The sequence below is a fragment of the Callospermophilus lateralis genome, chromosome 5, assembly GCF_048772815.1.
Source record: "Callospermophilus lateralis isolate mCalLat2 chromosome 5, mCalLat2.hap1, whole genome shotgun sequence".
In the NCBI taxonomy this organism is placed as follows: domain Eukaryota; kingdom Metazoa; phylum Chordata; class Mammalia; order Rodentia; family Sciuridae; genus Callospermophilus; species Callospermophilus lateralis.
This window is the reverse complement of record NC_135309.1, coordinates 71695610-71722644: the sequence shown is the minus strand read 5'-3', so window position 1 is coordinate 71722644 and position 27035 is coordinate 71695610. Positions and strand designations below refer to the sequence as shown.

The 27035-nt window shown below is 46.4% G+C and overlaps 2 protein-coding genes across 12 annotated transcripts in view; one reads left to right on the top strand and one right to left on the bottom strand.

The window, feature by feature from the left end:
• LOC143399805 (protocadherin gamma-C3) overlaps positions 1-19025 on the top strand; it is a 94631-nt gene extending 75606 nt beyond the window's left edge. For all 10 annotated transcript variants that reach the window (XM_077109471.1, XM_076856827.2, XM_077109469.1 and 7 more), the window contains 3 exons: positions 1410-1468; positions 11922-12010; positions 17010-19025. In XM_077109471.1, the coding sequence (XP_076965586.1) occupies positions 1410-1468; positions 11922-12010; positions 17010-17236 (375 nt within the window). In that variant the 3' untranslated portion in view covers positions 17237-19025. The remainder of the gene's footprint in view (positions 1-1409; positions 1469-11921; positions 12011-17009) is intronic.
• Positions 19026-21457: 2432 nt separating this feature from the next.
• The window catches only part of Diaph1 (diaphanous related formin 1), a 95108-nt gene continuing 89530 nt past the window's right edge, over positions 21458-27035 (bottom strand). For both annotated transcript variants that reach the window (XM_076856821.2, XM_076856822.2), the window contains one exon: positions 21458-23453. In XM_076856821.2, coding sequence (XP_076712936.2) covers positions 23296-23453 — 158 coding nt within the window. In that variant the 3' untranslated portion in view covers positions 21458-23295. The remainder of the gene's footprint in view (positions 23454-27035) is intronic.

The window sequence follows — 27035 nt, the reverse complement described above, 5'->3', positions numbered from 1 at the left end:
AACAAAAGACAGTTGGCATCTACTGGGATGGGGCAAGGGTGTTATTCTTTCCCTTTTAGTGCCTTACATGAGGAGGAAAGACTTTGGGCTTCCTCATCCTCAGTAGCCCTCACTGAACAAATGGGGACCCGCCATCCTCCTATTTCATCCAGCTCCCTATCCCCCCATCATGATCCCTGCAACTCCATGTAGATTCTGCTGTGCTTAAGAATACATTGGCTAAGGGCTGGACATCTTCGAGGAAGCCCCACAATGGTGCTCATGGCTCCTGATATACTGAGGATATTAGATTTCTAGATTCTGCTCACATCACTGTCGCCTATGAGACTTGAGTGTGAATCACTGGCAGTTCTAGGTCTCCCCAGTGTAATCTGAGATGCTCACACTCTCTGCTTCTGGGAACCAGAGTGAGAATTAATTACCCTGTCCCAGAGAGCACACCAGTGGGCACAGTAGTGGGCACGGTAATGTCCTCCCAGAACCAGTGAGGACATGGCTCTAGGAGTGCTCCATGAATGGTGGAATGAATAACATACTCCTGGAAGGACTGGGAGAGACTTGGGTGTTAAGTGGCTGACAGAAGAACCCACACCTTCAGCCAGGTGGGAGATGGCTACAGATCAACCCCCCTGGGAGCCCTGCAGATTTAGTTGGCATTGCTTGGAAGCTGTGGGAGCTTGATCTCTCTGGGCTCCATCCCAGCCATTTTCTCTATTCCAGACAGAGAAGCCTTGTTCTCTTCTCAGTCACAGGCCATTGTCTGGCATGGAGTTCTGAGGGCGAGAGGTGTCCCAGGGCTTGGATCCCTAGCAAAGGCCCTGTCTGGCATGACTCCTAAATTAATAATGTATTTAGCTGTGGGAAGAGATCCTTGAGAGCCAAGGGCCTGGACGAGGTGTCGCTCTAAATGTGTCGCTGCACAACTTGGCACGAAAAGGGTTACCCAGAGCTGCAGCCATCTTGCTGCGGAGGATGCTTTGTTCCCAGCTGAAGGGCTGGATAACTTCATTCTAGGGCTGGTGGGATTCTAATCTAAAAGCCTCTTCTGCCACTTTTAGGAGCCTTCTCTGCACTGCTCCCTCCAGTACCACAGAAGATACGTTCAATCCTTAAATTTGGGCCCCAAAGTCCTGAGTCTGGAGACAGGGAAAAAGGAAGGCTTTTAAAAAAAAAATCAAAGCTTCCTCACTGTGACAGATAAAAATGTCATTTCATCTCTGGTACCTCAGACCTCTGAGAGAGACCTGGGGTGTTTTTGTGGTCTTTGGAAATGTGTCAACCCCTCCCGCATCTTACCCCATTTCCTTCTCTTACCCACTCCCCTCCTCTTCCAGCTCATCCCCAGGGGCTCTGGTGACATTCTGACAGCTCATGGATACTCAGCTTCTTTCCCTCTGTTTTCTCCACAGCAAGCCCCACCCAACACGGACTGGCGTTTCTCTCAGGCCCAGAGACCCGGCACCAGCGGGTAGGTGACTGATTCTCCAGCCCACCCTCTTCTCTGCGGCATTTTTCTCAGTGATGACGTGGGAGGAGATGGGGGAGGGCTTGGCATTTGCTACAAATGGTGTCTTTCCTCCTTCTGAGATCTCAGCAGCGAGGTTTTGATGTGTTGGGGGCTGGTACACAGACCCGGAAGGGAGAGGCACCTGCCCTATTTTGGAAGCTGAATGCACACTCACCCCTCCCGTCTCCCCATCACATGCACATGTTCCAATCTCCTGAGGGCTCCATGGGATCAAAGGATGGTCTTAAACTGGCCTGTGGATGGAAGGGAGGCGATTTATGCCTGTCACCTGCATTCCTCTTCTCTGAGTTGAGCTGGGCTCCATCCTGACCTGGAGTTTAGGTAGAGAAACATGGGTCAAGAGGAGGGGCAGGAGGAGGCTGTCAGCACTTAGAACCTCCTCCAGAGCCTGCTAGGAAGAGTGGTGGCAGGGGGAGGGAAAGTAGAGGCAGCACAGTTGGAGATGGGACTGAGGAGGGAAAGCCACCCTCAGGCGAGCTTGGCAGGTCTCCCTCATCCAGGTTCTCCTCCAGCTGCACCCTGGGTTCCACTCATTGTGCCCTCTTTGCCTGGGAGAATTTTGTGTCTGCCTCCTCTTAAGTCTCTGTCTCTGTCACTGTCTCTTATCTCTGTGTCCTCCCCTCAGTCTCTAACTCGGTTCCAATCTTAGCTTTCCCTTTCCTGATCTCTATCTCGGGTTCTATCTTTACTGCTACATCTCGGACCCTATCATATGTGTCTGCTTGCATCGATTGATTTTTACCTCGCACTATGTGCCTGCCATGTTGGGATGTTCAACAAATGTAGAAGGAAAGAATAAATGTGATTCCTTCCTTAAGTTTAGTCTCTATTTCTCCTTTCTGTCTCTGCCTTCCTAAACTTGTCCTTGACCTCTTTTCTGTGTCTCCATCTCCCACAATTGCCTAGTGACCTTGTGACCTTGTGCTCTTCTATCAGCACTCTCCTTGTTCCTGTCCCTCGTGATTTCCACTTTATTCTCTGTTCTGTGTCTGTGCCCCCACCCCCCAACTTCTCTTCTCTTCATCCTCTCTGCATTCTGGGTTGCTTTCTCTGTTATATTTTCTTTTCTTTCTCTGTCTCTCTTTCATCCTGTCCCTTCTGTCTCTGCCTCATTTCTTTATGCTTGTGGGCAAGCCAGCACACTCCGGCACCCCCACTCCCTGCCCCTCGCACACAAGAGCCTTTGATCCCTGCTCCCCACTGGTCACCCTCCCATCCAGTCTGCTCCAGCTGCTCATTTCAATCAGGTCTGAATTCCTGCTGAGACAGGAACCCCCTATGGGTTGGGGGTGGGGACTTTAGCAGAAAGACCTTCTTGTGGTCTGTGGGGAGTGGGGATGGGCTCTGGGCCAGACCTCCCCAGTAGAAGCCAGGAGCTATGAGGAATCTGTCCAAAGAACCCTGGAGATGAGGCTGCGGCTTGGGCTGCCTCCCCAGCCCATGTTTTCCCAGAAGCTAAGATGCTGAGCTTCTGTGCTTCCATTCTCCCCCTCTCCTCACCAACTAAGCCCTCACTTCCAGAAGAACACAGGAGGCCTTGGCATGCAACACAGATTTCAATTCCTGGGCATGCACAGTCCTGTCACTAGCACCAGGAATGCAAAGCACTTCCCAGAGGGCCCCCTGAATGGCGGCAAACTAGAAGATTTGCCCTGCCCTTGTCCTTCCCTTGACCCCAGTGATTTCCCTTCTCCCCACTTGCCTAGCCAGCCTCCTCATATTCATTCAGCAAATATCAATTGAGCATTTACTCTGACTCAGGCCCAGTGCTAACACTGGACTCTAAGAGTGAACAAGAAGACATTATCCTTGAACTCATAAATGTTCAGGCCAGCAGAAGAGAGAAAATTGACAACAAATCACACTAAAAAAAAAAAAAAAAAAAAATCTATTACAAGATGGGCGCAGGGCACATGCCTGTAATCCCAGTGACTCCAGAGGCTGAGTAGGAGAATTGCAAGTTCAAGACCAGCCTTAGCAATTTAGCAAGGTCCTAAGGAACTTAGCAAGACCTTGTCTCAAATTTTAAAAAATTAAGATAAAATTCGATTTTTAAAAAAGGCTGGGGATGAGGCTCCATTGTTAAGCACTCCTGGGTTCAATCTCCAGTACCCCTCCCACCCAAAAAATCTAGTTACAAATCATAGGACTTTATAGAAAAAAACTGGGTAATGTCAGTATAATCAGGAAAGAGGATCAGGGAAGGCTTTTAGGAAGAGATGATGTTTGAGATATGGTAATGAGAAGTACTGGGCAATTTGTGTTTTCTTCTACCCACCCCCAGCCTATACACTGGCCCTGAACCAGAAGTCACTGATGGACCTAGAAGCCTCTCATATATCCTCTGGGTTGAACACCTTGCCTCTGCTTTTCAAGTCCTTTCTCATCACAGGAGAAGCTCAGTGGCCTGGGATCTATGGGGGAAGCTCTTGGGGAGATGGAGGAGAAGGCTTAGGAGCTCTCCCTTCCTGAGTCAACTTGCTGATGTGGAGACTAACATTTCTGATTCAGCTCCAAAGTGAACAATCTAACCGTGGTTTCAGTCCTCCACTGCTTCTCTGCCCCAACCCCTTCCTACTTTCTTGCCCATTGCTCTTCAGCCCATCTGGTCAGGCACATCAGGTTCAGAACAGGGCCAATGTCAGAGTTCTTCAATAAACCTGATTCAAGTTCAAGCCACCACTAGGTCACAATGTCTAGGCAAAAGTGGACTCTCATTCTGAAGTCCTTGCCTGCTAGGTGCTCCTCCTCCCCACTATGATCCCTTCTCAGATCAACCTTTTGGCTTCTGATCCCAACAGCTGTTGTCCCAAGCTTTGAGACCAGTAAACCATCTCTCTCTTCCAAGCTATAATCTCAGCTGTTCTCAAACTCTGCAAGACAGAGAAAGTCCTTATTTGGCTTCCACTGCCCTCCACTTTGTTTTCTTCTGATGGTTCCACACTACCATTTCCCAACTCTGAATCCCCTTCCATTCCTCCTCCTCTGAGACACATTTTTTCTGCTTTCTCTCAGATTGAGCAGTCAGTCAGCAAACAAATATCAGACTATCTGTTTCTCATAAAAAAATGCTCATTGTAGGAACATGTGAAATAGAAAAAAATTCTAAAAGGAAACCACCCATAATTTTCTAACCTAGAGAGAACCACTACTAACTTTATTTTTTGGTACAGTAATAGGGATAGAACTTAGCCTTACACACATGCAGAAACTTCTTTACCACTGAGCTACAACTATAATCCCCCCCCTTTTTTTATATCAGGGATTGAACCAAAGGGTGTTTAACCATTGAGCCACATCCTAGCCCTATTTATTTATTTATTTATTTATTTATTTATTTATTTATTTATTTATTTATTTATTTTGAGACAGAGTCTTACTAGGTTGCTTACAGCCTCATTAAGTGGTAGAGGCTGGCTTCAAATGTTTGATTCTCCAAGCCACTGGGATTACAGATATGTGCCACCATGCCTGGCCCTACCTTTTTATAACAAGGAAAATTTTATTTATTTATTTTTTCTTAATATTTATTTTTTAGTTTTTTAGGTGGACAGAATATCTTTATTTCGTTTTTATGTGGTGCTGAGAATCGAACCTAGTGCCTCACGCATGCAAGGCGAGCCCGCTACCACTTGAGCCACATCCCTAGCCCCAAGGAAAATTTTAAATACATACAAAAGTGGAAAGATGGTGTGATGAACCTCTATGGTCCTGCTCTTGAGCTCTAATTAATGCTCTATCAAGTACCTAATTTGGATAACCTTGAAGCAGATCTTAGACATCATAATTTAATCTGTGTCTTCACTATCTTTAGTAGATGATTTGTGTGTGTGTGTGTGTGTGTGTGTGTGTGTGTTGCCCAGGATTGAAATTGAACCCAGGGGCACTTAACCTCTGATCCACATCCCTAGCCCTTTTTAATATTTTATCTAGAGACAGGGACTCACTGAGTTGCTTAGGGCAACTCAGTTGCTGGGTTGCTCAGCAAGCTGGCTTTGAACTCATGATCCTCCTGCCTCAGCCTCCTGAACCGCTGGGATTATAGGCATGCTCCTTCATGCCCAGCCTGTTTTTAAGATCACATTTGTATTTGGTTGAATGTCACTTATGTCTCCTAAACCCTTTCACTGTGAAAGTTTCTCCTCTATCTTTCTTTCTTTCTTTTTTTTATTGTTTTTTTTTTAAAAATGACAGCAGAATGCATTACAATTCTTATTACACATATACAGCACAAATTTTCATATCTATGGTAGTATATATCTTTTTTTAATGATAAGTTGGTCATTCAACCACTGACATTTTCTTATGTATCTCTGAAGGTTTTTATTTGTGCAGTCAAAAAGCATAAATATATAATTCACCTAAATATATTTTTCACAATGTATTTTGTACTTCTGCTTCAGGGCCAGTGAATAGCCTGGACAGGGGTGTAGGTAGAAGAAAAACACAAATTGCCCAGTACTTCTCATTGCCATATCTCAAACGTCACCTCTTCCTAGAAGCCTCCCTTGATCCTCTTTCCTGATTATACTGACATTACCCATTTTTTTTCTAGAAAGTCCCATGATCACAAACTTGTTGACACTTAGAGAATACTAAGAACTTTCATTCTGAATCAGCTGGTATATTTCCTACTTTTTTGTGGGGGGGCGGGGGTACTGGGACTGAATCCAGGTCCCTCAAGAGCCTTGCAACTTGAGGCTGGCCTCAAACTTGCCATCCTTCTGCCTCAGCCTCCTGAGTTGCTAGGATTACCAGCATTAACCCAGCTTTTCTTACTGTTTTTTAAAATAGTAATTAGGGGCCGAGCACAGTAATCCCAGCAGCTTGGGAAGCTGAGGCAGGAGGATCATGAGTTCAAAGCCAGCCTCAGCAATTTAGGAAGGCCCTAAGCAACTTATTGTAGACTCTGTCTCTAAATAAAATATATAAAAGGGCTGGAGCTGGGTGCAGTGGTGCATGCCCATCCCAGTGGCCCAGGTGGCTGAGAGTTCAAAGCCAGCCTCAGCAAAGGCAAGGCACTAAGCAACTCAGTGAGACCCTGTCCCTAAAAAAAATACAAAATAGGGCTGGGGATGTGGTTCAGTGGCTGAGTGCTACTGAGTTTAATCCCCAGTACCAAAAAAAAAAAAGGGGGGGGGGGGGCTAGGGATGTGGGTCAGTGCTTAAGTGCCCCTGGTTCAATCCCTAGTACCAAAAAAAAAATAAAATAATAATAATAATAATAATAATAATAATAATAATAAAGTCATTCTGTGTACCACTATTATAGCCTTTTTTCTTCTTTGCAATATATCAGGAGAATTTCCCCATGTCCATAAAAATTCTGCAAAGTGATTTAATCGTTGCATAATAGCCCCTCATATGTACATGTATGTGTATTTTCAGATGCTATGTTAAAAAATACACATGCATTTACATTTTTAAAAAATATTGTTCTTTTTAGTTGTAGATAGACACAGTACATTTATTTATTTATTTATTTGTATGTGGTGCTGAGGATTGAACCCAGTGCTTCTTGTGTGCTAGGCAAGTGCTCTACCACTGAACCACAACCCCAGTCCTGAATTTACATTTAAACACAGTTAAATCCAGACTATTGTCGGGATGACTTTCCCAGATTTCTCACTTTTTTGAGCATGATGCAGGGAGTATTTTATTATAGTCCAGCCTATGAGATACTCCCTCATATCCCTCCCCCAGCATACCAGAATACAAACTCCTTAGGGCAAGAACTGTATCTATCTTTTACCTCAAAATTCTAGGACCTGTCACAGACCTTGGCATATAGCAGGTGATTAGAAAATGATCAATCAAATGTAGTTATCTTCTCCATTTTTTAACTTTTCCCAAAATCCTTAAAGAGACCTCTACATCTACTGCTGGGGCTCCAGGGCTTCCTTGTTGAAGCCTGGTTTGTGGTTATATATAAGAACCCAGCTTTGCACTCATATTAGGTCTACTTTTATTTATTTTTTAATGACAAGTTGACATTTTCATACGTATGTCTCTGAAGGTTTTTATTTGTTCAGTCAAAAAGCATGAATATATAATTCACCTAAGTATATTTTTCTGGGTTCTAGCTGTGTGATTTGGAAAGGATGTGTGAACCCTGATTTCTTCTGCCAAGAAACAGGGATAATCATAACTCTTATCTGCTGGGGGGGTCTGAGGATGAAGTGGATAATAAATACATTATCTAGTTGGCCCAGTACTCAGAAAACAGAGCTCTCATTAAATGACTAAAAAAGAAGTCTCTCCCTCTCTGCTCATCTCTTGTCCAGCATCAGACATCTGGTGGCCTGCCACCTGTTTGGCTTCTAGCCTTCAACCAGTTCCCAAGAAACTTCCTTATGATCCAGCCCATGGTTCCAGGCCACCCTTCTACTCATCTTTATTCCCTCAACACCATGGACTGTCCTCCTAACCTGTGGTGTCTGACCCCTGCCATCTCCTCTAAGCCAGACTCTCCTCCCTGCTGCCTTCCTTCCCTGCTCTCCCCAATTAATGCCCATTATAGGCCCCTTCACTTGGGTTCCCTGCCTGAGAGCTGCTCAGTCAAGCTAGAAGTGAGGACTGCTAGATTTGCATGGAGACAGGTGACTGAGACCTCATCTCTGGGCTCCTGTCCTTCCAGGAGAAACTCCATACTTGCTACTTTCAAAAGTGATTTTTAAATATACAAATCCCACTGAGCAGTGGGGCACCCCTGTAATCCCAGTGTCTCAGGAGGCTAAGGCAGGAGGACCACAAGTTCAAAACCAGCCTCAGTAACTTAGTGAGGCCCTAAGCAACATAGCAAGACCCTGTCTCAAACACAGAAAAAAGGGCTGGGGATGTGACTCAGTGGTTGAATGCCTCTGGATTCAATCCCTGGTACCAAATAAATAAATACATACATAAATCCTATCATGGCAAATCCCCTTTTAAATACCTTAGCAGCTTCCCAGAGTTCTGAGGATGAGACCAAAATCTTTAGTGTCTACTCTCCCACCTTGGACTGATACCCCTGTGGTAGCCACAGTGACTCTTTCATAGTCCTTTGAATTCTCCAAGCTCCTCAGAGGTTTAGGAAGGGTTACTCTCTCTGCCTAGAAAGTTCTATCTCTCAACACTACACCTCTCCTAAGGTGAGTTATTTTTACCCTTCAACTTGTTAATTTTGAAATGTCTCAAATCTATCAAAAAGTTGAAGGAATGGTATGATGAACATCTGAATACCTTTACTCTTACTCTTTTTACCTAGATTAATCAACTGTTAAAATTTTGCACCTTTATTTCATCTTTCTACATGCAGACACACATAACACATGCATTATTTTTTCTGAATCCCTATATAAAAGTTGAAGGCATCATGACATTTGATACATCAATATATATCTCCTAGAACTCCTATATAAAGCCACAAAGAAATTATCACATTTGAGGAATTAAACATTAATACAATAATACACAGTCTACTAGCAGATTTTCATAAATATTTCCAATATGTCCTTTTTGCAGGGGGTGCCAGAGACTGAACTCAGGAGCACTCAATCACTGAGCCACATCCCCAGCCCTATTTTGTGTTTTTATTTAGAGACTTATTGAGTGGCTTATTAGCACCTCACGTTGCTGAAGCTGCTTTGAACTCGTGATTCTCCTGTCTCAGCTTCCTGAGCCGCTGGGATTATAGGTGTGCACCACTGCACCCAACTCCAATATGACCTTTTATTCTATCTTTTCTTTAAAATGCAGGATTCATTCAAGGAGCATGAATTGCATTTGGTTGCCATGTCCTTCTCTTTTAATCTAGAATAGCCTCCCTCCTTCTTTTGCTTCTTCTTCCTCGCCCCCTCCCCACCCTCCTCCTCTGGAACCCAGAGGCATTTTGTCAATGACCCACATCCCCACCTCCCTACTTTTTCCTTAATTTTGAGATGGGGTCTTGCTGGGCTGCTTAGACTGGCCTTCCATTTATGATTGTCCGGCCTCAGCCTCCCAAGCCACTGGGATTACATAGGTAGTTTAAAAAAATCCAGCCAATTGTCTTTTAAAATGCCCCACAATCTGGATTTGCTGGTTGTTTTCTCATGGTCAGATTCAGGTTAAGCAGTGTTGGTAGGGTATTCATGGGTGATGTTCTGCTCCCTGCAGCATCACGCTGGGCATCCTTTGATGTTAGTTTGTCCCATTATCAGTGATGCTAAGTTTGTTCACTTGGTGAAAGCCATGTCCCCAGATCGCTCTATTATAAAGATACTTTTATGTATTTTTATTTTTTGAGATGGTCTCTATGTTGCCCAGACTAGCTTTGAACTCGTGGGCTCAAGCAATCCTCCTGTCCCAGACTGCAGAGTAGCTGGGACTACAGGAGGGTACCACTGTGCTCTGCTTTATAAAGATATTTTCAAATATTTGTGATTAATAAGTAATCTGTGGATGGTACTTTGAGATGTGCAGCAGCCCTTCACCCAATTTTAATATTTTAGTGTTCCCTAATGATCCTTGCCTGAATCTGTTTTTATATCAGCAGTTACCAAGTGGTGCTTTTCAATCATTTCTTCTACAAGTCACCTGGATAATTTGTTCAGAATTAAATTTGGTATCTTTTCTTTGAAGAAGCCTAAAATAACTGAGCTCCCTCATCCTGAGTAGGTCAGGATTCTCCTTAAATATTCTGGTAGCCTCCTGTTCTTTGCCTCCATTGCAACTGCCATGATTACAATTAAATTATTTTTTGATCATTTAATATCAACCTCTCAATGTGTACCACGAGCACCATAAAGAGGTTCTATTTCTTTCATGCTCACGTCTACCACATGAGCACCTAGCCCAGTGTCTGGAACATCCATAATAGTTGTTGAATTAATACTTGTTGAGACAAATAAAATAAATATTGTTGAGTAAGTGGGCACAGAATTCAACTCTTCCCACTCTAGAAAGGGAGGAATGAGATTCCTGCTTTGCCCTCCACTCTAACCTTATGTTTGTTGTGATGGCTTAGAACTGACACACAGCAGCTATGTGCTCTGTCTGAGCCTTACACGGAGTTTACCTACTTGGGGATGGGGAGTCCCAGATCAGGAGAAATTATAAGCAGGGACAGAACTTGCAAACATTGTAAAGTTCTTGGTGGTGCTCACTCCACCATGAGCATCAATACCCCCCTCCCGCTACACATTCACTTTCATAGCTTTAAGGTCTGCCCTGAAGCCCTTCCCATAAGGAACCTTCTTTTTACCTCAAAGGAATCTATCCCTATGAGGTCCCCTGACTTCTTTACTATATATTCATACAGGCAACAACTATTTATTGAGGAGCTTCTCTGTGCCAGATGCTGCCAATAGTTACCTAACAGGCAGACTGCATGTGTATGCTAGGCTGCTTCCCCATCCCACCACCCCCACAAATTGAGATAATTTGATCCTTGAAAATAAATATATTTTTTAAAAAAGCTGGAAATTATCACTGTGGGAGGAATCTAAATTATGTTGGAATTCTTTAGGGTTCTTTTATAGTTAATATTTTTAAAAATTATGGATGTTCATGTTTTTTTCAATATCCAGAGCCTCTAGGAATCCTAATTAGGTCCAAATGCCAGGCTTCATGTTCTGTGTTTCAGTAAGAAGCTGGCAGACACAGTCCCCACCTCGCTGAGGTCACTGTGGTAGAGTGCACCTCTGTCTAGGTGCAAAAGGGTGACTGTGCTACCTCAGAGCAGGCTCTGACCTAATACCCCTCAGGTACATTTTATTCATGTTACCAAGGCAAAGGGTGTGAGCTGGCACTCTAGGAATTAGGGTCTGCCCATGGATTTGCAGCAAGTGGGAACCTGAGGAACAGGGAAGTTCCAGATAAAAGGTTTGATGATAGAGTATTAGAGAATAGAGCAGGAGGTGGGTGTTCTCGTGAAATATAAGAGACAAGTTCTTATATGCCCTTGGATTTTATTCTGAGAACTTAGGAAGTCATTGAAGGAACCTTATTTGAGTTTTCAGAATGTCTCTCTCCCTGCTCCAGGGTCTCCTGAGGCCTCCTGCATCTCCCCTAGGTTTTCTTGGATTCCTACCCCTTTCTGAGCTCTGGGACCTCCTCTCCCATTCCCTCTTTCTCTGTCCTCCCAAGAGGGTCTGGTGTTCCTTGCTCTGACTGTAAACAGTGTCCTTTCATGAAGGATGAGAGGGGATGCAGTTTATTAGTTACATCTGCAACAATAGATAAGCTGGTATAGGTGACTGTCTTGTGGAGATCTGGCTTCTGAAGGACTGGACAATCCTACCTCACTCAAAGGAGCAGGTCTTGGGCATGGATTGGGGATAGGGTACTACATTTGGGAACCCTGGGAACAGGCCAGGAGGGGCATGAATGGGGCAGGCTGGGGATACTGCTCACCATCCCACTTTCTCCCCAGCTCCCAAAATGGTGATGAAACTGGCACCTGGCCCAACAACCAATTTGACACAGAGATGCTGCAAGCCATGATCTTGGCCTCCGCCAGCGGTAAGTGGTGCCAATGTGTATGGTGGGTTGGGAAATGTGGGGCTTGGAGGTGACTCCCACAGCCACCAGGGATGGAGACTGGATATCATCCTGTGTGGTTTTTCCAGGTCTTGCAGCTGGTCAGAAAGAACCTGATTCCAGGCTAAAGAACAGCAGAGGGGTTGGGGGTTCTGGTGCCTGGAGTAAACAAGTTATAACAATCCATTGAGGAGATGTGGGCCTAACTCTGGACGGGGATAGCCTAGGTCAAGTCCTAGCTCTGCCACATACCATCCTTGTGACTGATCAGTTTCCTTGATCTGTCTAAATTTCAGTTTCCTCAGCCAAGAAAAATTGGAACAGTAATTCCAAAGGGTTATTGTGAAGATTAAAATGTAGAGGACTGGACCCGGCATATGCAAACCCTCCATCAGTGACAGTGGGTGTGGATATTCCCAGCAGAGAGAAAAAGACTCCTTTTTTCTTGCTGCCCCCACCTTTAGACCAGTACTAGGATTTTCCCACAAAGCTAACAAAGAGCCTCACATGTAATAGAGACTCAGTCAATGGTGGCTGTCTCTGAAAAACCACAAGGGTCCTGAGCAAGGGAAGTAGAATAATATCATTAGTTCTTAAGAGCACAGACTTTGGAAGCAGGTCAGTTTGGATTCAAACCCTGGTGCCACCACTTAGCTGTGAGTCCTTGGGTAAATTCTTCTAGGCCTCAGTTTCACTTATTTTGAAATGGGCAAAATATTAATAATTGTGGTGTTGTGAAGGCCAAATGTAAGGGAGGCCCTCAGCACAGGATTGGCAGAGTCCTTAGAATACATAGTGGTTACCATTGATTAAATATTAACTTTAGTGGCCCATTATAGGGAAAAAAGCAGTATTAGAGGAATGCCTATTACTAACGGCTAGCTTCTTTAGCAGCAAATGTGGGCCTACAAGGGTTAAGGCACTGGCTTATGTCCTGCCTTCCAGCACATCTGGAGGATAGGTGGGCAGAGAACCAGGAGAAACCATAATATCTCTACCATGGTCCAGAGCACATACTAAACTCAAAGTGCCTCATGTCAATTAATCGCCTGACCAGCCCTTCAAGGCAGACCTGATGATTTACATTTGACAGAGGAGGGGTGTGAAATGTCACTCTTCTGTGGGTGTGGGTTTGGGGTGGGGCTCCTGTTTTGAGCTGCACAGTTTTGATCACAGCTATGATTCTAACCCAGCTCTACTCCCAAGCTCATTCTCTTTCTATGACAGTGACTTTGACTTTCTGCCTTTAGATCCAGCCTCAGTTTCTTTTAACTGGTTATGTCTAGAGGCTGAACTCCTCCTTATTCTCCCAGATTAGAGTTTAAAATAAAAGATGTCCAGTTAAGGGGCTGGGATTGTGGCTCAGTAGTAGAGCGCTTGCCTAGCACATGCAAGACCCTGGGTTCGATCCTCAGCACCACATAAAAATAAATAAATAAATAAATAAAGGTATTGTGTCCAACTACAACTAAAAAATAATTTTTTAAACTTTATTTTGTTTATTTATTTTTATGTGGTGCTGAGGACCAAACCCAGGGCCTCGCACGTGCTAGGCGAGCGCTCTACTGCTGAGCCACAACCCCAGCCCCCAAATAAATATTTTTTAAAATAAAGATGGCCAGTTAAATTTGAATTTCAGGTGAACAACAAGTGCTATTTTAGCATACGTTTATCTCAAATGTTGCATCAGATGGACTACTAAAAATATTACTCATTGTTTATCTGAAATTCAAGTATAACTAGACACCCTGTATTTTTGTTCTCTGGCAACCCTACTCTAGATGTCTGTGAGGTTAAGTAGGGTTGGGCCTGTGGCTGATGAAAGGACTAGGAAGGAAGAGGTGGTAGGGGCTGCCAGCCCCCTGGGGTAGAGCTTTCCCAGGTCTGATGGGCTGTAATCCTAGAGAGGCCAGCTGTTGAGTATGAAAGAGGCAGGCAACTCTGGGGAGATGCCAAGTCCAGCCCCTGAGGGAAGTAAACTGGTCTATTTAGCTGTTGTGGCCTTGAGCCCTAAGGCCAGAAAGTTGGCTTTTTAGCCTAAATCCAGATGTTAAAAACAGAAATGGAAACAGTATTTATGGCCCAAAACCCTCCCAGAAGTTCTCCCTGGAGCAGGGCCATAGCAGCGCACGCTCCCCTGTCAGGACTCCACCTCTCTAAGCCACATAGGTCCTGACCCAAGGCTGCCCTTGGGCCCTGGGGAATGGACCTAGGAGGGAGGTGGCAGGGTCAAGCGCTCTCACTTTCACACCCACTTCTTGGCCCCAGAACCAGAGAGGTTCCTGGAGCCCAGCCCAGCCAGGCTTGTGGGGCTGCTGAGGGTCAGTGAGAGAGAGGGAGAGAGAGAGAGAGAGAGAGAGAGAGAGAGAGAGAGAGAGAGAGAGAGATACAGAGAGAGAGGAGTAGGGGGATCCTTGGGGGATGTGTGTTCCAAAGGAGGCTGCAGTTGGCAGCTTCACCAGCTCAGGTGCAGCTTCCTCAGGCCTCTGTGGCTACTGTGAGTCTTTGCCTCAGCCCTGGGCTGGGTGGGGTCAGAGGATGGTAACTGGGCAGTGGTGGGGCTAGCCCAGGAGAGAAGTCAGCATCAGTCACCCCGCCTCCTCAGGCCACGCTTTTCTAAGTCTCTCTCATCTTAGACTAAGAGAAAATCCTGGTCCTTGCCCAGTGTGGGTCTGGGAGTTGGGGGAAGGATGTAGAAAGAGTTTAGGAGAACTGATTATATAGAAGGTAAAAGTTGGCAATGCAACTTCTTCCCCTCAGATTATAGAAGAGCAAACAGGCCTGAGCTAAGATCAGCAGCTCCTCGCGGCAGAGCTTTGCCAGACAGAACTCCAGTGTCGGTCTCTGTCTCATACATGTTGGATTCCCCATCTCCTTTCCCCACAAGGTGGGCAGGAGCGTGCTCTGACATTTTCACCATTCTGGATACTTCTCAGAGATCTTGGGTGCACACAGAGTCTGTGAAGTGCCTTTTCTCTTTCTGTTCTGCCTCCTTTATCCCTGTTTCTCTGCATTTCTTCCTCTTTTTCTTCTGTGGACAGTGCAGTTGAAACACTCCTCTTTTTGCTCTCTGGCACCTCCTGGGTCTCCCCTTCCTTCTATCCCTAAATCACTCTGGAATCTTGGTTCTTTGAAGCTGGATCTGGGCCCTTCCCCCGCTTCCATTCCCAGGCTGGAGGAGGTTAGAAGTGGCTGGGGGCTGGCGGCTGGAGGGGAGGGGGCAGGCGTCTGGGGACTCAGTTCCCTCCTGGAGTTAATTAGGGAAAACAGGGAAATGTCAGCCCAATGAAAGGGCTGGGGGAGGGGACCGGTGGGGAAGGAGAGAAGGAAGCCGGCAGCTGCTCTTTCCCACCTAGCCTTGTCCCTGCCCCCAGAAGGCCCTCAGCTCCAGGGATTTGGAACTTGAAATGGAGGCTGCAGAAACCCAGTCCTGGGCCTGGAGGGCAGAAAGACTCATCTCTGTTCTTCCTCCTCTTATGCCTGTCCCCTCTCCCCGGCATTGAAAAATATTTCCTGTTTCTCAATCCCTGGTTGGTATCCGAGGATTACTCAGCCTCTCCGGCTTTAGTCACTCTCTCAGGCTTCCAGGGTCTAGGGTGGGGGCCGAGGGAGGTTGAGAGGCAAGTTCTCCGGGCAGCCCGGCTGGGCATTCCTGGGGTTTTAACTCTTTCCCTGCCACAGAGGATTCGGGGGTCTTTCAGCAGTGAGCCCAAAGAGTAAAATTCCTGTTTCCCTTCAGCACCCTCCACCCAGCCAGAGAGAGTAATAGTGTAGATGAGTGAAACAATGATGGTATGACAACAGCAGTGACTAACATTTATTAAGCACTTATCCTGGGCATTGGATGAAGCTTGGATGAAGCACTATCTCATTTAATCCTCATAAAAACCCTATGATAATTATTAATGTGCTTTAACCTTAAAGTACCTACAAGTCACCTGGAGCTCCTGTTACCATGCAGATTCTGAGATGCTGAGCTAGGGACATCAGTTTCTTCTTTTGTGCAGCAAACAGTTGGGCTGGCTGCACTTTCAGATGTCATTTAGCTTAGACATTTTGAGCCTCTGTCTATCTTTGCTATACCTAATGTGGTCCCCCAAGTCATCATCTTCTCACTCTCCTAGTGCATGATTCATCCCTATCTTCTCCTCTCACCTCCTTTGCCCTCAGAGCAGGGATAAGATCCTAGCTGGTGGCAGTGGTGGAGGGAGTAGCTGTAGCCTGCAGCATATGCTTAGATACACTTAGACCAAGCTTCAGGTCAGGTATTGGGCTTCTCTCAGCCTTGGTTCAACCCTCACCTGAAAAATGAGGATAATCCCATATATCTCATTGGGTGTTGGGTTGAGGCTGCATGTGAAACATGGAACAAAGCGCTTGACACAGAGTAGGCCGTCAAATGCTTCCAAGACGTGAATGTTTGGAAGAGTCCCTCCTCCCGATAATAGAACTTCTGATTCACTACTCTGTGCTGGGCATGGTTGGAGAAGAAAAGGATTATGTGCCAACCATGGTCTAATGTGGAAGCTAGATGTTCCCTGGAGAAGGGCTAGCTAGGGCAAGGATTTGGGAGCCAAGGGTCTTAGCCCTGAGGGAAATACTATCCAACATATTCTGAGCATTGGCCAAGCACCAGGCACCATTCTAGGTACTTCATGTATATTTTCTAGTTTTAGATTTCATCCAAACCAGAACAAGTGGATACTATTACTACCCCCATTTTGCAGCTCAGAAAATCGAGGCAACACAGGGAGTTTAGATCGACTTATCCAGGATCACAGTAAGAAAAATAGTTGGGAATCAAACCTAGGCTTTCTCACTCTTAACCTGTACCTTCAACTCCTTGTGGATCCAGACTACATGGTGTATTCCCAATGTTCATCATGGTCAGCTTCAGGGTATTTTTGAAGGCATTGAGTAACTGCTTGTAGGACGAGAGTCACTGCCCTCATCTGATGATCTGACCTTCTTCTCTCTGCAGAAGCTGCTGATGGGAGCTCCACCCTGGGAGGAGGCGCTGGCACCATGGGCTTGAGTGCCCGCTATGGACCCCAGTTCACCCTGCAGCATGTGCCCGACTACCGCCAGAACGTCTACATCCCTGGCAGCAATGCCACACTCACCAATGCACCTGGCAAGAGGGATGGCAAGACCCCAGCGGGTGGCAATGGAAACAAGAAGAAGTCCGGCAAGAAGGAGAAGAAGTAACGTGGAGGCCAGGCCTAGAGCCTTATAGGACAGCCTCCTTCCCCAACCAACCCAGCTTCTCCTTACCTGTACCCAGATCTCAGAATTTCAGGGCTCACCCCCAGGATACTGGTAGGGGCTAAGGCCATGCTCCCCTTGGGAAACAGAAACAAGTGCCCAGTTAATACCCCCTCTCTCTGCCCCCAAGGGGTTGAATATGCAAAGGGAGTTCTGCTGGGAACCCCCATCCAATCAATTTGCTGTACCCATGGGGGTAATGGGGTTAGTGTAGACACCAAGAACCACTGTCACACACCCTTTCTTACAGCTGGACTCCTCCATCTTCCAAATCAGTCAGGCCCATCCATCCCCTGCTTCCCTCCACCCCACCTCATCCTGCTCCTTCAAAGTTCCTCTTTTGAGTAAGGTGGTTGGGGTTTTGAGGTACCACATGATCTAAGAAGGGTCATAGTTCCGTAGAGTTGGGAAGGCATCATGACCTCTTGGTCTCTCCTTCAGTTCTCAATCTTCCCCCAAAGCATGGTATTGTGAGAGTCCTTTCACCTCTCTAGATCCTAAGACCAATGTTCACGTTTTGGGGGACACCGTACTGTCAGCATCCCTGTGGTACTGATGATGCTTGCCAGATTTAGGGAAGGCATTTTGCTACCAAGCCTCTTCCAGAGGCCCTGGGGACCAGTCTTTTGTTTTGTTTTTCATTGTTTGATGTTTCCACTGCATGCTGTGATTTTTTCCCCACCCCTCCTCAAACAAGAGACTCCATTGCATGTTCTGAGACAGTAGGGGGTGGTAAGCTAAAGAAGGGAAGTTTGTGTATATGGATGGGGAGAGGATGAACAAAGCTTGGCCCATCAGTTTACAGGGTCTTAAAGGAGGCTCTGTATGTCCCCAGAGTACTGGCCAGATCTCCAAATTCCAGCCATAAACCAAGCACCAGGTTGGACCCTTAGGCCCCCGCATATAGGGTTCAGCCCGGGGCAGGCAGCTTTGGGCTGAGCTATCAGGACCAATGAATTTAAATGGGCATTTCAGTTTAAGGAAGCTCTGATTGGGTTTAGGAGTAGGTCCCCTGGAGAGGTCAGAGGGGCCTCTGTGGGTGCTGGGTACTCCAGAGGAGCCACTGTGGAACCCTGATAGGAAGGGAAGCCCAGCAAGGCCATTCTTAGTTCCTGGGTTGGGAGGCAAAGAACTACAGCAGGAACCAAGTAGATAGGCGGGGCTTTTCTACAGGGTCCCTGTACTACTCAAAACATAGGTCCTTCATCTTGCCAGGTGCCATTTCTTCTCTGTGAAGGCCACTGTCCAGGCCCTCAGCCCACCCCTTAGTGGCCAGAGCCTGGTTAAAGTCCCCCAGTGCCTCCTTGAGCAAAGACCTTCCTCTGCCCACCCACTTCTGCCCTGCAGTCCGGTTCATCCAGCCCGGCTGCAAGAGAACCCCACCCCAGCCCTTAAAAGTAGTGTAGAGCCCCCTCCCTCGGCTGGTGTAGAATAGCCAATAGTGTATGTAGTGCGGTGTGCTTTTACGTGATGGCGAGTGGGCAGCGGGCGGTGGGCTGCGCGCAGCCGTCTGTCCTTGAATCTGCCTGCGGCGGCCCGTGCTGTGCTTTGTGCTGTGTCCACGCGCTGCGGCGACCCCCTCCCCCGTACTGACTCCTTCTATAAGCGCTTCTCTTTCGCATAGTCACGTAGCTCCTACCCACCCTCTTCCTGTATCTCACGCAAGTTTTATACTCTAATATTTATATGGCTTTTTTTCTTCGAAAAAATAATAAAAAGGTTTCTTCTGAAAGAGTGAACGTTTCTGTTTGAGACGGAGCTCCTGGCACGCGTGAAGTAATGAGCTGAGAGGTGTAAAGCTGGAAGAGCGGAATTGGGAGACGAGTGTTTGCCTCTTGTTTATTTTGTTTTCTCATAGAGGGTCTAAATCTGTTTCTGAAGAGAGGGAGTGTGGGAGTGGGAGTGTGTGTGTTGCCTCCCGAGTCGGTGTTGGGCTGTCCAATATGGCTGTGCATGCTTGGGTACCGTTGTGTCTGCCTGCGATGGACTGTCGTTGTGCTTGTAGATCTGTCTGCCGTGGTGTGTGTGGACTTGGGGGTCCGTCGTGGGGGTGGGGAGTCTGAGTGCGGTGTCCGTGTGCAGTTGGCTGTACGCTGGCGGCTGCCTCCGCTAGGTTAGGTTCTAAGCGCCAGTCTCCAGGCAGAAGAGGCGAACCGGCGCGGGCGGGGGAGGGTTGGCGCCGGGCAAACAGCTCCAGGAGGGCGCGGGGGACGTTAGCTTAGTTCGCCCGCCCCTTCCCCGCCAAAATTAACTCTTTCTCGAACTCCCTCTACCCCTGCTGCCTAGAGGTTTTGGGAACACCGCGGGAATGGGAGGAAATGCGGAGGGCGGGGGCGGAGATTGTTCCCTGCGGTATTTTCCCACCTGGAACTTGCTTTCCCTCTCACCTCTTACCAGCAAAGACAGACAAATTGGAGGATGCATCCTTTTCTCGAGGGGGTCAAGGGGGCTAAAAAGGCGAGCAGGAAATGAGATGGCCCGAAAATCCAGCTTGCCCTCCCTCTTTGCTCTCGGTGTTTCTCCATTCACTCTCGCCCTCCCATCTCCCCACCCCTTCCGCCAGCCTCCTCCCAGCACAGCGAATTCCGAGGTTGCCGCAGCCTCAGAAGCTGCAGGAAAGAGGGGGAGGGGGAACCCGGAGGGGCGTTAGGACAGAATCCTAGACCACTAGGATTATCTGGAGGGTCAGCGAGTCCGGTATACCCAACCGCTGAGCCCGAGGGCTGTCTTTGGGCTTCCTCCGCGCGGAATGAGGGTGGTGGTGGTGGTGGGGGGGCGCTAGTTCTATCACCTCCTGGTCTGTTGTCATAGAAACCAAGCCTTCCAACGAAGCATCTGGGGGCAACTTTCTTGCGTGGGAGGAAGGGTGGTGTGCACTGTTGTTGAGATAGGATAAGTGTTTTGTTTCTCAGAGCCAGGCTGCAGAGGGGCGGGGTGCCGGGCGCCTGGGTTCTATTCCAGGCAGGGCAGCAGACGCGCAGAGCACGAGAGCAGCTGTGGTTGGTCCCCTAATTGGCATGTGGGAATTTAAAGCTCTGAGCCAGAAACACGTGGCCTCTTGGGGAGGGGAAGGGAGGAAGCCCGCTGCCCACCTCTACACCTCGGCCATGTGGGGGAGGCAACTGCCCAGGCCTTGGAGCTATTTAAAAGGTTTTTGTTTCTAGTTCCAGGGGCTGCCCAACATGGTTTGTGGTCCTCTCCAGGCCCCTCCCTGTCTGTCTCAGGCCTGCTCCTCCCTGGTAAGGTTTCTTTGTGGGGGGTCTCTGAAGTGCTCCAGCAAGTATGGCTCTGAGTTGCAAGTCATCTGTAGCTTGAGTACATTGATAATGTACTCAAAGGCTTCCCGAAGTTGGGGCCACCAACGAGTTTGGTCTGCCCACTGTTCAGTTTTGGTCTGCCTCTGCTTGGGCAGGCTCCTGGTTTCCAGCCCACCCTAAGTCTCTCTACTCTTGAATGTGGTCACCAAAAGAACAGATGTTGGGAATGGGAAAAATGGGAGTCAGAGGATTTGCTCAGCAAAAAGAGGCACAGGTCCTGCTGTGAAATTGTGTGACATCGGAGGCATGGGGAAGTGGGGAGCTGGAAGTCAGTTCAAGAAAAGGTGTCCAAGCCACACTGAAGCAATGTGGAACAGCCAGGGGGCTTAAGTCACCTCATTAATTTGTTTTTTTTTTTTTTTTAGTTGTAGATAGGGACACAATCTCTTTATTTTAGGTGGTGCTGAGGATCCAACCCAGTGCCTCACCAGTACTAGGCAAGTGCTCTCTACCACTGAGTCCCAACCCCTGCATCACCTCCTTATTTTTTTATGGAAAGTAAATGGCCCTGAGGTGAGCTCTGGCTGGGCAGAAAACATCGTGTGTTAATCATTTCTAGCCCTGTGTTCAAGCATAGTGTCTGCCACCTTTAGCTTTCTGACTGACTTGTCAACCAGGGTTGTGAACTGGGTTTAAGTGTTGTCGTGTCATTCTTAAAGAGAGAGAAACTACTCAAAGTTTATTTTCTTATGATAGGGTTGTTGGAATAAAATAGGCTAAAGCTTGGAGAGAGTATTATTTTTTTTCTTGACAGTCCACTGTTCTTGGGCACTTTGATAGAAGAATAGAGGAGCCTGGACTGAAAAGAAAAATAGCTTAGAAATTCACAAAGGAGGCTGAAAGGCGGTGTTGTTTCAATGCTTTATTGACAGTTGGAAACAAACCCATCAAACTGGAGGTGATGACATCCCAGAAGCCCAAGAGGCAAGAGAACAGGTTTGCATTTTGTATACTCCTCTTTTTTTTTTTTTAAATTTTTTCTTATTAAATTCATCTTAGCAAAAGTAGATTAAAAAAGAAAGGGTCAAATCAAAACCCTAGATGTCAGCCAGCAAGAGGAAGAAGGTGACTCAGGGGAGCAACAGGACCCCTGCACCAGTCTTCCCTGAAATAGCCCAGAAGAGTTGCCTTTGCCCCTTTGGACACAAGCTCTAGCAACCAAAACCCCCCTTCCTGGCCACAAAGCCCCCTCAAATTTCCTTAGCTCCCCACTCTCTAACTATAATTCTGGGCCAATCTCTAAAAGTACCATTCTCTCTCCCTAGCTGGGATGGGCTCAAAGTGGCACAAGGGAGACAGAAGTGTCACCCTAAGCCAGAGAATCTGAGCTTCCTGAGGTTGGGGCCACCAAATAGTTTGGTCCGCCCACTGTTCAGAAGGGAGCACAGGGTGTATGTGCAAGCAACCCCTGTGCCAGATTCCCAGTGCCCAGTTAGCATTTGTACATTTGGCTTGATAATCTATTAAATTCATAAAAACTGTAACCTCAGAGCTCCTGTTATTCTTGGGCCTGGCCCAGCCCAACCAGAAGCTCCTCCTGCTCCAGAAGTGCTGCAGGATGGTGGTGGTGGTGGTGGGAGTTCTACCTAAGTCTCAAAGTCCAAAAGGCTTGAGAACTGAGGCCAAGGTCCAGGGGCATGTTCAGGATTGTGGCCTGTTAAGGAGAGCCCTAGAACTCTGAACCTACCATCAAACCTTATTACATTATGGAGGGGACAGGGGAAGGAAGTTATATTTTCTTTAAAAAAATTTTTTTTCGTACAAAAATAGATCCTTTGCAAAACAATTTCTCAGCCAGGAGGCTCCACCTCCCATTTCCTTGGAGATAGGGGGTGAGGTGTTGGTATGGTCACACTATAGCCCATACTCCAAATGAGATACATCAAAACTCTGCAGAAGGAATGATGGGTGGGGGGGACACCCTGGCTCAGTAGCCTGGAGGCTGATACAGAGGGTCTAGGGAGGCAAAGGCAAAAGGCATGGCAATGGGCTGGGGGATGGACCCGGTACAGTTACTATGCCATAGCTACCTGTCCACAGGCTCAGGCCTGGACCACAGTGGAACAAGTAGAGTGGTACAGATCCTTTTTATTTTGGGAAGCCTTTTCCAGGAAGAGGGGTAAGGGTGGGATTTGCTCCAGCCTTCTTAGAAGCAGCTCCCAATGCCACAGCACTAGTAATAAATAACAACAGCTAGGAGGGGAAGAGAAGAGCATAGGTGACAGCAATGAAGGGAAGGATCTAGCCCAGAGGTTCATAAGCTCCATGCTGTTCTCAGGGCCAGAGAAACCACAAAAGAAAAGCACAAATTCAGCAAGTATGACCTACGAACACACCCAATAGAAAGTTGGGCTGAGAAAGCAGGCTGCGCTTTGTCTAAGACAAAGCCCTCTTGAGTAACAGAGGAAACAGGGTTAAGGCAGCAAACGGGTCCCCTGCTTTGGTAATACAATAGCCAGGGCTGGCTGAGTTGGTCTCAGACCTCTTCCACACGACCCTTTCCTCTGGTCTCCAGGCAGCTGAAGATGTATGTGATGTTCAGAGAGCAGCAGGCCAGAGAAAGATGGGGTCAGGGTAGTGGAAGTTGTTGCCCCAGAGGAATATCCCCTAGACCCTTTAGGCACATGCTGCAGGGCGAGACAATCCAGGCTCCATTTAGGAGCTGCCATGGCCCAGGGACCCAGTTTAACTTGCACGGCCAACCAACTCCTTGGCTTCCTCAAGGATTGTGGGGACTCCTTCGCTGGTCTTGGGCACCTTGATAGGAACCGCAGTCATGGCATCATCCTTGGTCAGCTCTGAAGCTAGCAGAGATGTGACTGCACACCCAGCCTTCCTGTTGGCTGCAAGAGAAGATATGAGAGATGCTATCTATGGAAGGCCTTGTTTTGAATCTCTTTCACATTCTATAGTAGACATTCAGCAAGAAGCCATGCAGATATGGTTGCCTTTTCTGGTTCACAAAGACCATTACTTTGAAGAAGGAGGGGCAGAGATCCAGCCTATGGGATATATTTTTGGGTGGCAAAAATATGAGAGAGTGCGTACCTTACCCTTGCTTCCTTCCTTGTGTGATAATAGTACTAAGGTTTGAATAGGGCTAAAGGGAAGGAACTGGGTTTAAGTATTGGCATGTCATACTTAAAGAGAGATAATGTACTCAAAGTTTATTTTCTCAAGGTTGTTGAAATTAAAGAGGCTAAAGCTTGGTATAGATGATGATGATGATGATTTTATTGGCAGTTCACAGAAAGCTCCTAGGCAAAAATACATTACAGTCAGCCCCAGGAGGGCTGTTCCTCATAGGAGGCAGTCTGCTGAAGGCTGCTGGGGGGCTCTTACAAAAAACAGTAGCAGCCACTAAGTGGCATCACGTATACCATACTCCCACGTGTTTCTCCAATAACCAATGCCAAATGCCTGGCTCTTTCCCACCTCTTCAAGGGCCCTACAAGACAGGTAAAGAATATGAGTGTGTATGCTGGTAGGGGAGGGATAAAAGGCATGTGAGAAAAGATAGGGCTGGGATCAAGGATGGCCAAAATGGGACCCCTATGAAGAAATCTCTGCCTAAAAGATTATGAAGTTCCAGTTGTCATCCCAGGAGAAGAACCAGTCAATCAATGTGATTCTGTCAATGTTTGGGACCTGTACCCAAGATTCTAATATTTGTTATTAGACTTATGACCCCAGCATCCTCAACAGGAAGGCAGCTCCTTGGGATTATGTCTATCTCATGATGTTTTGCTTCTTCCCATGCCCTAGAAGCAGCACACAGAGACTGCACATACATAAAGTAGCTTAGCTAGCTTAAGGGGAAAGAAGCCAGATACAAAAGACCATATATATCAGTCCATTCCTATGAGCTGTCTAGTCCATGCAAATCCAAAACATGGAAAGTGGATTAGGGTTTGCCAAGGGATAGGGAGGGGAGACTCAGAATAAAGAGATGATAAAATGTTTGAGATCACTATTTAACCTGATGTGAACATTACATAGTATGTCTACATGTATCAAAACATCCAGATACCCCCTAAATACATGTAATGTAATTTTTATGTATTAATAAAAAATGACTGTTAATGAGTATAGGATTTTTTGGAGATGATGAAGAACACGTTCTGGAATTAGCAGTGATAATTTTAAAACCTTGTGATTATATTAAAATCCAGTGAAGGCGAATTTTAGTTATGTGAATTATAGCTCAATTAAATTAAGGGGAAAAAAATAAAGAATACGACTTTCTGGGGACCCAGGAAAGTGGAGTAGAGAAAGCAGTGCCTAAGCCTTAAAGAAGCAGAGTGGATGAAAAGGCTGAGTGCTCCTAAATGAGAGCTGCAAGACTGGCACAGCTGTGGACATGAGCAGGAAGAACAGTTCAGAGGAGCCAGGGAACAAAATGCCTCCTCTGGAGCAGCAAAAAGCTTTAGGTAGGAAGAAGCCAAATGAAATCAGAGAGCCCAAAGTCTTCACTGTGTTGAAGCCTGTCAGCCTCACTGCAGAGCCATGACCCAGAGCCACTGTTTTCCTGCCTGCAGGTCAGGCAGGGAGCACACAGCATGCCCACAGATTACCAACTTATAGGTCTCCTCCTCCTCCTCCTCCTCCTCCTCCTCCTCCCAGGAACATAAGGGGTCATCTACCAAGAGGAGAAAGAATAGTGAAGCCCCTGACTGACAGCCATAAGGGCTTATCTTGTTGCAGATCAGAGATATGAGACCTAAACTCTGGAGGTTTTACCAAGCACTCACTTGAATTATGAATACAAACTGTTGTGTTAACATCTAATAGGTGAGTAAAAGGAGCCCACTTGATTCTATGGCTCTATTCTATGCATGCTTCTCCCACTTTCCTTCTCAGTCTCTCCTCCTCAGGAAAATCTTCCTCAGACTGGCTTAGTTTTCATCTTACCTGAAGTACTCGCTTCTCTAGGATCCCACTTCTCATGTCCAGAAAGGTGATGGTTCTGAGATCGCTATATTGCTCTTTGAATTCAATCTCTAGCACTACTGCAACTATGTGTGTGTTTCTCTCTCTCCAGTTTATGCCCAGTGTGACTTCAGTGTATGTCTAGTTTGTGAGTTGAAATAATTTCTGCTTCTAGAACCTGGGAAAAACACTGGCTTTTGGGGATACCTGACCTGTGCAAGACAAAGAGTTCCAGTGTGGCAAGTCTGAAGCTGCTGCTTTAATTGGCTTCTTCCCTTTAAACTAAGAAGACACTTGTACCTAATAACAGTGTTTTAGATTTTTTTCTAGACTCTGGGAATTTCTAATGTATTTTATAAGAACCAGGAACAGATGGTGGGTAGGGAGAAGAGCAAATTTTCCTTTTAAATTTTGAGGTTGGAGATGGGAAAGCTCTTGTTGAAACTGGCAACAGAATCAACAGAACCTAGGCATGGTTTCCACTGCCACCATTACACTAAGTAGTTAGAACAATCAAGAAAAAAATGACCTCTCCCTTTCTTTTCTTTTTTTTAATAGTTGAGTTGGACATAATACCTTTATTTTATTTATTTATTTTTATGTGGTACTGAGGATCAAACCCAGCACCTGGCATGTGCTAGGTGAGTGCTCTGAGCCACAAGCCCAGCCCTCTCCCCTTCTTTTCCAAACTTAAGTACTTGTTAAGACTGAAAGGTAAGGCTGGGGTTGTGGCTCAGTGGTAGAGTGCTTGCCTAGCATGCTTGAGGACCGAGTTAAATCCTCAGCACCATATAAATGTAAAACAAAGATATTGTGTCCACTTCAAACTAAAAAATAAATATTAAAAAAAAAAGGCTAAAAAGTAGCCACAGAACCAGGTCACCATTTTGACTTGATGGGATGTGGCAGGATGTGGGGCAAAGGAATAATCTTAAGATACTTGTCAAAGCTTTCTTAGGTTGGATTCCTAGAAGTTAGGGGTGAACTAGGATAAAAACATCAGCAAAATTAACCATATGGCACTAGAAGTACAGCTAAACTAGAAAAATGCTAATGACTTAGAAAAAGACCTTTATAAAACATAGGCTCAAAACTACTACTAAAGAGGAAGTGCTCTTGTTAATAAGCTTCCTTAGGGAAAAGGAAACTAGGACAGATGGAGCAACCATTACCATCCTAAATACTCATTACTGTCTAAATCTCTAATTATACTTCCTGTCCTATTTTTACAAAAGATGGGAAAGAATAGTGGTGGTTCAGGAACACTCTTACCAACCTTCTCTAGACAGGTAGTCATCAGAAAAGCTCCTGAAGAAATCTCATCATGTCCAGAACTCTTCTTGCTAGAGACCATTTGAAATAGCATTTCTAGCCCATACAGAGGGGTCATGGTCATCTCCTGTCCATTCATGCAGGCTTAGTGGAAACAGCCCTGGACTTGGAATCACAAAAGTGAGCTATGGATCTAGGTGGGCTCTATCTTTAGATAGCTATGC